We start from the raw sequence: 12,349 nt of genomic DNA, 5'->3' as shown, positions 1-12,349 counted from the left end.
GCTTGAAGAACGCCCTCATACGCTATCATGCTAACAGAGCAATGCCAGCGACCACATGCCCTCCTTGGTGGAGGCCAACGCATCATCATTTGGATCAAATCACAAACAATCTCCTGATTTTTCGTGAGTGGACCTTCTGCCAGCGGGCACAGCCTCCTCCAGCAGGTGATGCCCCCCTCCTGGGTGTACTGGCCGATGGCGGTCTCCAGTAGGAACAGAGGAACGCCACAGGTCACCACAAACACCAGGTAGGGCACCAGGAACGCACCTGAGCACCGACCACAAACAGACACACCTGCAGTGCTGTTTTTAACCGTCATCATCATCATCATCATCATCATCACCCTCACCAGCACCATCGTTCCTTACCTCCTCCATTTTTGTAGCACAGGTAAGGAAACCTCCACACGTTGCCCAGACCAACCACATTTCCCGCCACCGCCAGGAGGAACTCCACCTTGTTGGCCCAGTGTCCTCGGTCCTCCACCTCCTCACTTTTCTCTTGTGATGCAAATATTTTGCTCAACATGGCTAAAAGTTCTGAGTGCCTCTCAACCTGGACAGTCACTTTGTGTCCTGGTGTTCGACTCCCCAGACCAGTTAATCAGTTCTGACCGGAGGTGTAAATGATCCACAGGATCCTGGGAATGAACACGCATGAAGTCAAAGAGCTGACATGCTGAAGAACACTCAGTCACATATTGGACAGGTGGAGGAGTCTGAGTACATGAGGGACCCAGGGTTGTTTTCATAGTTCCAGCAGCTTCTTAACTTGTTTGACGTTGGCGGGGCTCTGAGGTAGAGTGGCTGTCTAGCAGCCGAAATGAAGATGCAGAAGCATTGACTCCAGAGGACTTGATCAAAGGTCAAAGGTCACCTAGCATGAACACAGCATCTCAGGAACACCTTTCGGGAAATTCCTCATGTTTAACCAATAATTCCCAGTTGAAGAAAGCTATTTTCTTTTTTTCAAGAAAGGTAGAGTTGATCTCAAAATGATTCATTTCTTTATTAAGTGCGTTTTCTGTTAGAATTACAATCGCAACTCTCGTTTTTCTGTCTTTTCTAACAGATCCGGGCTCCAGGAATCCAGTGATCGACACATTTATAACTTGACCTGCAAATCATATGACATCCCATCAAACTAGAGACCAGAGAACCAGGAGGAAGCAGGAGCCGGAGAGGGCGGTCTGTGGGGCTCCACTGGCCTCTCTGCCGCCGCCCTGCTGCCTCGGCAGACCAGATGTCAGGTGGCAGCGTTTCATGTTTCCAGCTGCGTCCCAAACCAGCAGCTCAGCCTGAGTAGCGCAGCAGGTGGATGTGTACCTCAACCACAGGGGCTGGGAGGAGCCCGCCACCCACTCAGACACCTTCAGAGGGGGGTCTCCTTTCTCTAATGTGGCCTTGTGGTGGTGGTGCGGTTTAGCCTCTTCCTGGTTGTCACTTGGGTGGGGGGGGTTGTGGAATAAAGTCAGAATTCCTTCCCCTTTCAGTAGCTGTAGGGCAGCGAGGCCAGAGCGCCCCCTGTCTGACACAGCCAGAGATGCACTCCAGGTAGACTGGCTGCAAGTGGGGGGGCAGGAGGACTGAACTCGAGCAGCAGAGCAGGAGGGAGGAGATGTGTCAGGATCCTGCTGGAACAGCAGAGCCACGTCAGCGCCACTCACACAACAATCAGCTGTTGATGTGGTGAGTGCATGCTCACCGGAGGGACCACAGTCAGGTAGGCCACGGCGTAGTTGGTGTCCGCAGAGTCGAGAGCCTGGACCGTGAGGGTGAGGGTGACTGTGGCTCCGGGCCGGGCCGTGGCGGGAGTGTGAAAGCCCACTTGGCTGAGAAACATCCCCCGACCAGCAACAGAAAACCTGAAACGCAAATGCAGATGTTCTGGTTCCAGGTGTACAGCCGCCGCACGCATCATCCAGTTCTGCTGATCTGTATATGACAGCTGCCATGCAGCAGCGAGTCGGGACATAATATGAAATGAAGCTTTGGAAGTAAGAGCTCAAAATATCATGTGTCCTCAACACACCACACATCAGAGACCTGAGCAGTTTGAGGGTTATTTCTATATCACCCTCCACACGGAAGGAAAGTCATGAGGAACCTCAAGTGGCTTCAGCAGCAACGGCAGGGAACAAGAGCCTCCATCCCGGAGCATGATTGTCACCGATGAGCGGATCTGTCCGATTCCTGGACAGCAAGCGTGCTCCGTGGCTGAGAGTCTTCCGGCTGAGTGGTACCTGTGAGGTCCTCTGGTGTGAAGATATCCGTGGTCATCATCAGCGGTCAGGCTGAAGAGCCTCTCGGGGCCGTGGTTCAGGATGCTAAGGTCCATCACTGAGCTGTGACCAGGCACCAGGTGAGGGACAGACGTCACCTGAGGAGACACCGGCCGAGGGACAGTCTGACCTTGTGTCCGTGTGTGGAGGGTTGGACAAGGAAATCTCGTAATGGGACATGGAGAGTTTTTAATTCTAGTTGACAAAGAGGCTCTTTGTTTTACTCGGTTAACCACAGACTGAAACACAGGAGGATGTGCAAGTACCTTGAGCCTGCCTTCTTTCTGATGGCCAGCAGGGGGCGACTACACTGAAGAAAAGCATCTGATCATATTATGAATGAGGAAAGTGACATTGCCAGTAAACATTTTCTAAATGGGTTTGTGGCTGTTAGTTTTGCTGAAGTACGCCGAATGGTGGCATCCGTTCTTGTCAACATGATAAAGAATTGGGTAAAAAGCTGTTCCATATGTTCCCTGTTCCAACTCTTAGCCAACCATTGAACCCGAGACAGGTATGTTTCCGTTGGAGACCAGGCCAGGCAGGGAGATTGTGATAGAATACACGGACATGGGGACGAGAAGGAGGCTAGCAAGTCAGCGGTGACGTTTTTCATTAATCAATACATTCCTTGCCACGGGTTCCCGCAGAAAATTGAGAGGAAATTAGTAGAAGCTCTGCAGCTTCCCCAGGAAGTGGCTATCATAAAATGCAAAGGTCATGACACCGCCACTACAGAAGTAGCAACGGGGAACCGAGAAGCAGACGCAGCAGCGAAAAGAGCAACAGGTTACCTGCCCCAACCACAAATGGTGAGTATGGAAGAAGAACTACAAATGTCTCCACAGGTCACGCTGACGAACATCAGCCGATGTCAAAAGGGGGCCGCGCCACAAACATCTATATGGACTCTGCCTATAGAGCAGCACATGTGGAACTAGGACAATGGATCAGAGCAGGATTCCTCACGGCAGGTAACAAACCCATTCAACACGAGCAGGAAATTAGAGGAAATTAGCAGACGCTCTGCAACTTCCCCAGGAAGTGGCTATCATAACATGCAAAGGTCATGACACCGCGCTTATCATGTCACGGTTTCCAGTCTCCTTCAGATCTCTGAGTCGTGACGGCCACAGCCTACAGACCAGAATCATCAGAGGACCTCGAATGAGGCAGCTTCAGGGACGAGTTCTCGTCCACAGCTGAGGATGTTGTCATGGACTTCACAATACACTGGGACTGATGTTAGCGACTGACAGTTACCAATGTCATGTTATGATGCCCAAGATATCAAAAGTAGTCCAGCACCACTAACTCATCAGCTGGAAGGAGATGGACTCTGATCTGGAGTCAGTCAGAGGTTTGAGGAGTTTGTCCAGTAATGATGCTGGAAGGCTGGACCATCATCCACCTGTATTTACCTGTATCTGAACATGAGTGGGCTGTACGGTTTCTGTGGAAACCCTCTCCAGCCTGTTTCCCCTTCTGTCTCGGCCGGTGAGCTGAACACAGAAGGGGACTCTAGGGACAGACTCCACCCAGCCCACCAGCTCCTCTGCAGAGTAGGACGAGGAGGAGGAGGAGGAGGAGTTTAGCAACACCTGCTGAAGGCTCTGCCCTTCAGCTCCCAGCAGTGTCACGTGACTGAAAGAGGCTTCATCACCTGGAGCCAGACCCGTCACAGCCAGCACCAGAAAGGCTGGGACACCTGAAACCAGGAAGGTTAAACTGTAAATGGCGGCACCTTGCCACGAATACGCACTGTGCATCACATGACCAGCTCACCTGCCACAGGGCTGCCTTCCACTCTGGCCAAACCCGGATGTGTCTCATTGGTCACAGTGGCAAAGTAATACAGGAAATCCACACTGCTGTCACCTGAGGATGGAGGCCAAAGGCAACATGCATGTCTTTGTGACGTCATGCATCTGTGAAGGAGTCAGCTCCATGATTCCAGGTTTTACCTGTTACGCTGAATGTGATGTGTCCATCACTCATGGCCTGCAGGTCCCAGCGGCCTGGCTGGATCGGAGGAAGCAGGCAGATACGGTACAGACCCTGGAAGCGTTCTAACTCTGCCAGAGAACCTTCCTCACTCAGCAGAGCCTGGGTCCGGCCTGAAACAGACAGCCAGACGAGGTTGGGTTTATTGATGGTCCGACCTCACCCTAAATTGTGTTTTACCTTCCAAGTACTCACTAATAGGAGTATTGAAGTCACTAAGATGTTTTCCCCTCCTGCATCACTTCTTACTGACTCCAGAATGCAGGAAGAGCCAGACACGTATATTTAGCTTGATTTTAACAGAGTCTGACTGCTAACAGCTAAACTGTCCAAAAACATCTGTTTAATAACTCCCCAGGTCGTCATCCAGTATAATCCAGGTCTCCTTAATCCAGCCAGGTGATCAAAAACTTTGAAGGGAGAACAAATCCAATGAACTAGTGTGACCAGCTGTTGCAGTTAGTTGACTTCGCCAGTCTCCGCTTCAAGCTAAATTTACCTGGTTGGATCTTCCTGCATTCTGGAGTCATGAGGAAGTGATGCAGGAGGGGAAAACATCTCGTGAGCTCAGTACTATTACTAGTGAGTACTTGATAGACAAAACGCCCTTTGTGGGGGGGACGTCAGTTTAAACGAGCTGCTGGAAGAACAGAAGCTACCTGAGGGGTCAGTCAGGATGCACTCCGTCAGTGTGCCGCTGATGTGCAGCGTGATGTTGTTTATAGAGGTGTCAACTCTGAAGGAATGGGAGGATTTCTGGTCCTGGTCACTCTCCACGTGGAGGAGAGTCACCTGGAAATGGAGGGAGACACCTCACAGGTTAGAATCCATGCCTCTGTACCAAGGAAGGAAGCCATGACAGTGGTGTGAAGGGAGACACACAAGGTGGCGAACCCGGTATCACAAGACACTGGAGGAAGAACTACAGAACTTTTCTGAATATATTCTTGTAGAAACAATCAAGAAGTGAGGGGCGGCCCGGTGGAGCAGTGGTCCTCACTGTGGCCCCCATCAAGAAGGTTGTGGGTGGAGCCCCGGCTGCAGCACGGGGTCTTTCTGGGTGAGTCTCCATGTTCTCCCTGTTCCTGCTGGGTTCTCTCTGGTACTCCAGCTTCCTCCACAGTCCAAAGACATCAAGAGGGACCAGGTTAATCCAGACTCTAAATTGACCGTAGGCGTGGCTGGGAGAGCCAATGGTTGTCTGTCTCTATGTGTTGGCCCTGCCATGGACTGGTGACCTGTCCAGGGGGAAGGCTGCTGGGATAGGCTCCACCCCCACCACCCTCAACAGGAGAAGAGGGAGAACATGGATGGAGGGATGATGGATGGATGGATGGACAATCAAGAAGTCTGCCTTCATCGAGCCCTTCATCTACTGCAGAGTGCACCTGCCTCTCACCCTCAGGGCAACATTTCTACCTGCAGCACCAACCACAAAGGTGGTGAGCAGCCGGTACGTCTCAAGAGTCCCAGACTCTCAGACCAGAGCGGCCACGCACGACTCAGGTCTGATCAGGTTCCACTGGCATGTGTTGAAGGTGCAGGCGGGTCCTACCAGAGGATGGCGATGAGGGGTGGTGGTGATGATGGTGTTGGTGGTGATGGTGGTGGTGATGAGGGGTGGTGATGATGATGGTGTTGGTGGTGATGGTGATGATGATGATGATGAGGGGTGGTGATGATGATGGTGTTGGTGGTGATGGTGATGGTGATGGTGGTGGTGAGGGGTGGTGGTGATGATGGTGATGATGATGATGATGGTGATGATGATGGTGTTGGTGGTGATGGTGATGGTGGTGGTGAGGGGTGGTGTTGATGATGGTGATGATGATGATGGTGATGATGTGATGGTGATGATGATGATGTTGGTGATAGTGATGATGATGATGGTGATGGTGGTGATGGTGATGGTGGTGGTGAGGGGTGGTGGTGATGATGATGATGATGATGATGATGGTGATGATGATGATGATGATGATGTTGGTGATAGTGATGATGATGGTGAAGATGGTGGTGATGATGGTGGTGGTGGTGATGGTGATGGTGGTGGTGAGGGGTGGTGGTGATGATGATGATGATGATGATGGTGGTGGTGGTGATGGTGCCCTCCACCTGGCTACCTTGTCAGCGGCTGTGTTGTCCTCCACTATGGACGAGACTCTGTGGATGTCAGAGTTGGTGGTGAAAATCGTCAGTCCTCCAGACAAGGACGACAGTGAGGAGTAGAGGGAGAACCGATCACTACTCCTCCTCCTCCTCCTCCCCCCCCCCCTCTTCCTCCCTCTGCTGTCGGGGGCATCGTCAAGGTCTTCAGTCAGGAGAAATGTCACCTGTGATAGAACGTGATCGTGAGAACCAGGTGTTCCAAACAGGAGCCAATGGTTCGCTCCATCGCTCACCTTGCTCTGCTTGCTGAGCGCGAGGGCCTTGACCAGGTCGAACAGGTGCGCGTCTTTGGGGGAAGCATCAGTGAAGACGAAGACGTCTGACAGCGCTGGGCTGTGAGTGAGCGCCAGCTGAAACACACCCACTCTCACACACCTGGTCCCTTCACCTTGGTGATACTGAGGGATCGAAACCTACCTGAATGGCGGAGAGGCACATCTCTGGTTCATCTCCTCCTCCCAGCGCCATGAGGCTGTCCATGTGCTGCATGAACTGGTCCGGGTCGTCGGTCTCATACACTGGTCCCACCTCTGTAATGCCAGAATTTGCCAGTCGGCATTTACTGAACAGGACTTAGGAGAACCCCCCCCCCACACACACACACACACACACACACACACACACACACCACGCCTTTTTTTTTCTTTGTGTGAATAGAAGCGAGAGACTAGATTCAGAATGGTTCCATCCATCATCCCTCCCTCCCTCCATGTTCTCCCTCTTCTCCTGTTGAGGGTGGTGGGGGTGGAGCCTATCCCAGCAGCCTTCCCCCTGGACAGGTCACCAGTCCATGGCAGGGCCAACACATAGAGACAGACAACCATTGGCTCTCCCAGCCACGCCTACGGTCAATTTAGAGTCTGGATTAACCTGGTCCCCTCTTGATGTCTTTGGACTGTGGAGGAAGCTGGAGTACCAGAATAGTTAATATTTCTTATCAAAAGTATCTTGTGTAACAGAAAATCGCGTCAATAATTATGTTAAAGACGAGTCAGGAACTAACATGCGCCTCGCCACAGGTGGTTTATGTATTTCTTTGTCTTCCAGTGACGTTTTATTCAACAGCAGTACAACACAGAGGGTCGATGCCGTGAGGCTCAGGAGGCGCGTGAGGAGCATGAAACAGAAATCCTCAAATTATCATGGCCACATTTGAAGAGAACAAAAGAGGTCGAAGTATTTAAGTGAAATATTAAAAATCAAATACACACCTGATGAAATAATTACATTCCCACAAGTCATTGAAAGTGATTCAAGACCCTGAAGAAGAGGGTGTTTGCTGGGGCGGATCTGTGCTCTCACCTGGATCATGGAAGGGTACGAGCACAAAGGTGCTGGGTTGTCCAGGGAGCCTGGCTCGGTTCTGGATGATGGAGTGGGCCCGGAGTCGAGCCGCGGTGATCTCCTCAAACATGCTACCTGTCGTGTCCATGACGAACACCAAAGCAGGAACTTGCTGCACGCTAAAAAGTCTGGACATGGTTCAGGAAATGAAGAGGAGAATGCACTGAAGGTCTAGAGACGCTGCAATGGTGCGTTCGGAAAGTTGCGGGTCATTTGTTTCTGTACATACAGTACTTGAAACGAACCTGAGGAAGGTTTTAGGGCCCACAGAGTCCCGGAGGTCTCTCAGTACGGCCAGCGTGGCCTCAGAAGCCAGACTGGCAGCGTCCTTGTGGAGGTAATGATGAGGGGAGAACAGCGGGGAGGTGCTGTCCTTGTTGATGCCCCCTTTAGCCCCCATGTAGCGGCTGCTGTCCAGAATACCTCCATGACTACATTTGCCTGAAAAACAAGCAGCTTCTTCAAAGCCCATCACTGCAGAGACGTCAGAGAATTCTGTTTCTTTGTTCTTTTGTCTCACACACCCAGAGGTTTTGGAGGGGAAGTGCTGAAGTAGCCGGTGGTGAGCAGCTGTGAGTCCTGATGGGACTTTGTCAGGGGAGGAAGGAGGTTGTTCCTACAGGTAGCACTGAAGCACTCCATACAGGTGGGCGTGTCACCTGTGGACAGCGACTGTGGAGTGAGTTCCTTAAAGAGGCAGCTCTTCTGGTCTAGAGCACCTTCATAAAGTGCCAGCGAGCACTTGGTGACAGTGGTGAGGAAAACCTTCAGTAGGACCAGACTCAGGGTGGGCCCAGGTGTACTCAGGTGTGATAATTACCTTTAGCCACAGGGATGGCGGCTTCTTCTGGATGCAGCAGGTGGAGGTAAATAGAGCGCTGGTCCATCTCTACCCAGTTACTGTGGCTGTAGAAGTCCTGGATGAAAGATTGAAGAAGAAGAAGGTTGAATACAAAGCATTTCTTTACCAAAGATCACCTTTTGAGTCACTTCCAGTGATGCCGTGTACCTGCAGGGAGTGCAGGAGTTGGCCCAAGCTGTGACGAGCACTCTGGTACTCACTGGCCCGCACTGAGAGGAGGGTGTGAGCCCAGAACTGACGCAGCATCAACATTGCGCTGTCCACGCGCTCCGAGTCAAAATGGTAGACTGGGTCGGACCTGGTGGAGCTGAGGAAGTCCATGGCTGCGTTGGACTTCACCACCTCTCCAACAGCTCTCCAAAAGCCCCGGCCCAGTCGGCTCTGAGGGATTCAGGTTCGTTATTGATGCATTGTGACCACAGAAGAAGAACGAGACCTGCAGCAGGTGTAAGTGTGCTGCCTCAAAGCTCCAGACGGCTCATCCACTCTCACCTTGTCTCTCTTCCAATCATACATCTCAGAGCCAGCATCAGCTCACCTGCTCCTCTGCAGCGCCCCCCAGGGTCTCCAGCGTGACGTTGAGGACCGCCTGCTCCGTGAGGTCCTGGTGCGTGCGTGAGTCCCACGACAGCGTCAACACTCGTGACCAAAAGTTTGGGAGAAAGGCCGTGCATGGTCCCGCCAGGAGGAAAAGGTGTGCCAGAACGAACCAGGACGTCTGCTTCCCAACGCCTGCCCACATCCTCCCGCTGACCTGTGACATCACGTCCTGGAGGCGGAGTTGCCACGTCACATCCCACTGCTCATAACACATGCAGATTTAACGCCATTGAATCTGTAGACAGCTGATTGCTCACTGGTCCTCTACCGATGGGACCTGTGAACATCCTAAAAATTTGGCTCAAACCTCAACTTGGACTTGAGCATAAGTGGAAGACTTTGGCGGTCTGAGGTCAAAGGTCATATTGACGGGCATTCAACAGCTGTGTGAATTTCTAGCTGAGGCTTGTACCGTTCATCTTAATACTAGATTGGCCCTCAAAGTGAAGAAGAGGTGTGATAAATTTTACTTCCTTATTTCCAAGGGATGCATTTTTAATGAAATTACTATTTGTTGATACTCAGATGTCTGCAACACTTGTGCTTTTAAATTGAATGTCACGGTTTTGTGGAACCTGCTGCCGAAGTACATAAGAACATGTAATTAAAGTTAAAATGGTAAAACACATTTAGCCATAATTAGTGAAACAGTTGGATGACTCAGTAAAGCCCCCCCCCCCCCCACACACACACACAGAGGCTCTATTGTCCTTTGTCATCTTTATTCAGATCCAGTTCTTTGGTTTTGTTCTGGTTGCCAATGTTCTCACAAGGGCGGGACTGAAACAAAAGAAAGGACCCTACAAACGAGCGCTGCCGAGCCTCCAGTCGGCCAATCAGCTTGACCTGATTGTTTTACACAGACAGAGAGAGACAGAGAGACATAGACACAGACAGACAGACAGACAGACAGACAGACAGAGAGATACTTTTACTCCTTCAGGAGGGACACATATTCCAGTGCACAACCTTTGTAACGTTTAATAATCCTCGTTAACGTCGTTTGTCATTTTGCATGGACGTTAATGATGTCAGCGTTGCTGAGCTCCACCAGTGAGATCACGTCAAGTAGGAACGAGCACTTCCACCCTCCACGCCACAAGCGCTTCACCTTACAGCTACGCTTAGTTTCACTCAGGAGACCCACAGTCCTTTCTAAAGAACATTGTATTTCTATGGAAAACAGACACTTTCTCAACTCAATGCATGCTCTCTGAGTTTCTGTGTCCCTCTGAGTGTCTCTGAGTCTCCCTGTGTCTCTCTGAGTGTCTCTGTGTCCCTCTGAGTTTCTGTGTCCCTCTGAGTGTCTCTGAGTCTCCCTGTGTCTCTCTGAGTGTCCCTGTGTCTCTCTGTGTCCCTCTGAGTGTCCCTGTGTCTCTCTGTGTCCCTCTGAGTCTCTGTGTCTCTCTGAGTCTCTCTGCTCAGACGGTAAACGCCTCGGTCCCCATCCCACAAGTGTAGCAGCGACCACACGTACGCTGATATGACAGTGGGGACGCTCACCTCAACCTGTCAGAGTTTCCGGTATCAGCTTCTCTGATATCCTTAGACCGGTCCGTCCCCGGGCTCCGGCCCGTGATCTCAGGAGGAAAAAGAATGGAGACACCGAGAAGAAAGTCCGGTTGACACTGAGCGGTCTTGAGTGTGTTTCTTGGTGAGGGGGCTACACCGCGGGGCTGAAGACCTCTTGTCAAAGCTCCCCTGCAGCCTTGCACCCCTCCTCACCCCCCATTTACTCACGCTGCATTGATTCGCCACAATGGGGCTGCATATATTACCAGCCAGTGTTCAACTCAGGCCTCCCCAACCCCCCGCCCCCCATCCATCACTCCCTCCAGAAAGCATTTACAAACACAACAAGTGCTTCTCCTCTCCCTGGTTACCGCCATCGGCGGTGTCAATGTAAAGAAGGGTGGTTCTGAAGAGATCAGCTGCAGCTGTGCAGACTGAAATGTTTCGCCAGCTTCGAGTGAAGAGGTGAGAGACCCAAAGGGGCAAGAAAAGCTTGGTGTTGCTGAGTAATCCACAGCATGCAGATCTGAGATGGGTCCATGGGACTCCTGCCTGCACCGCTAGAACCAGGGAAGGACTGGAAAACTGAGAGCTGCTCTCCAGAAGAACCTCGCTCTCAGGAACCTGCTGCAGGTGGAAGTGGTGGGTGCTTCCTGTTGAACCTGCGGCGAAGCAAATCACTTCCTCTCTGATGCTGATTGCTTTGCTGCAGCCAGCAGACCCCCATGACCCGGTTTTCAGACCGTCAGAACTCTGTCACGTCAACCACACACAGACATTCAACCGCATCCACATGACAAGAGGACATGGATGATGTTTGTTATCTCCAATAAGACAGTTTTCCTTTTTTTATCTGATACTTCTTTACCGTGGTTGCTTCCTGTTCTTCAACTCTGAAAATATGATAATGTGAGGAAAAGTTGGGACACCAGCGTTTTGACCGCCAACGGCTTAGTGCAGGGGTGTCAAACTGGTCCAGGACAGCGCCGTGTGGCTGCAGGTTTTCATTCCAACCCAGCAAAAGCAACACCCGATTCTACTTCTGGATCAGGTGTTGCTTTTGCTGGGTTGGAATGAAAACCTGCAGCCACACGGCGCTGTCCTGGACCAGAAGAAGCTAAGTAACAGCTAGCAAGAAGCTAAGTAACAGCTAGCAAGAAGCTAAGTAACAGCTAACAAGAAGCTAAGTAACAGCTAACAAGAAGCTAAGTAACAGCTAACAAGAAGCTAAGAAACAGCTAACAAGAAGCTAAGTAACAGCTAACAAGAAGCTAAGTAACAGCTAACAAGAAGCTAAGTAACAGCTAACAAGAAGCTAAGTAACAGCTAACAAGAAGCTAAGTAACAGCTAACAAGAAGCTAAGTAACAGCTAACAAGAAGTTAAGTAACAGCTAACAAGAAGCTAAGTAACAGCTAACAAGAAGCTAAGTAACAGCTAACAAGAAGCTAAGTAACAGCTAACAAGAAGCTAAGTAACAGCTAGCAAGAAGCTAAGTAACAGCTAGCAAGAAGCTAAGTAACAGCTAACAAGAAGCTAAGTAACAGCTAACAAGAAGCTAAGTAACAGCTAACCAGAAG

At 51.0% G+C, this 12,349-nt stretch overlaps 1 protein-coding gene across 6 annotated transcripts; it reads right to left on the bottom strand.

Moving 5' to 3' along the window:
- Positions 1–608: 608 nt before the first annotated feature.
- On the bottom strand, positions 609–10,983 carry vwa7 (von Willebrand factor A domain containing 7). Of its 6 annotated transcripts, none has more exons than XM_086215353.1 (18): positions 10,762–10,983; positions 9,954–10,104; positions 9,197–9,457; positions 8,806–9,039; positions 8,617–8,713; positions 8,321–8,455; positions 8,042–8,237; positions 7,755–7,924; positions 6,870–6,982; positions 6,686–6,802; positions 6,407–6,616; positions 4,946–5,078; positions 4,247–4,399; positions 4,068–4,160; positions 3,704–3,990; positions 2,244–2,380; positions 1,706–1,865; positions 609–1,634 (listed from the first exon to the last, which is right to left on the bottom strand). In XM_086215353.1, the coding sequence occupies exons 2-18, from the start codon at positions 9,975–9,977 to the stop codon at positions 1,140–1,142; spliced, it is 3,015 nt and encodes a 1,004-aa protein (XP_086071479.1). In that variant the 5' UTR covers positions 9,978–10,104; positions 10,762–10,983; the 3' UTR covers positions 609–1,139. The 6 variants fall into 6 exon arrangements, with proteins under 6 accessions (XP_086071479.1, XP_086071480.1, XP_086071481.1 ...); XM_086215354.1 differs by having other exon boundaries at positions 609–1,631; XM_086215355.1 differs by lacking the exon at positions 9,954–10,104.
- Positions 10,984–12,349: the final 1,366 nt, after the last annotated feature.

This window comes from Aulostomus chinensis, chromosome 10 (assembly GCF_037954235.1).
Source record: "Aulostomus chinensis isolate RoL2024-O1b breed Wild chromosome 10, RoL_Achi_v1.0, whole genome shotgun sequence".
In the NCBI taxonomy this organism is placed as follows: domain Eukaryota; kingdom Metazoa; phylum Chordata; class Actinopteri; order Syngnathiformes; family Aulostomidae; genus Aulostomus; species Aulostomus chinensis.
The sequence above is the reverse complement of the archived record's forward strand: the minus strand, read 5'-3'. Positions and strand labels throughout refer to the sequence as shown.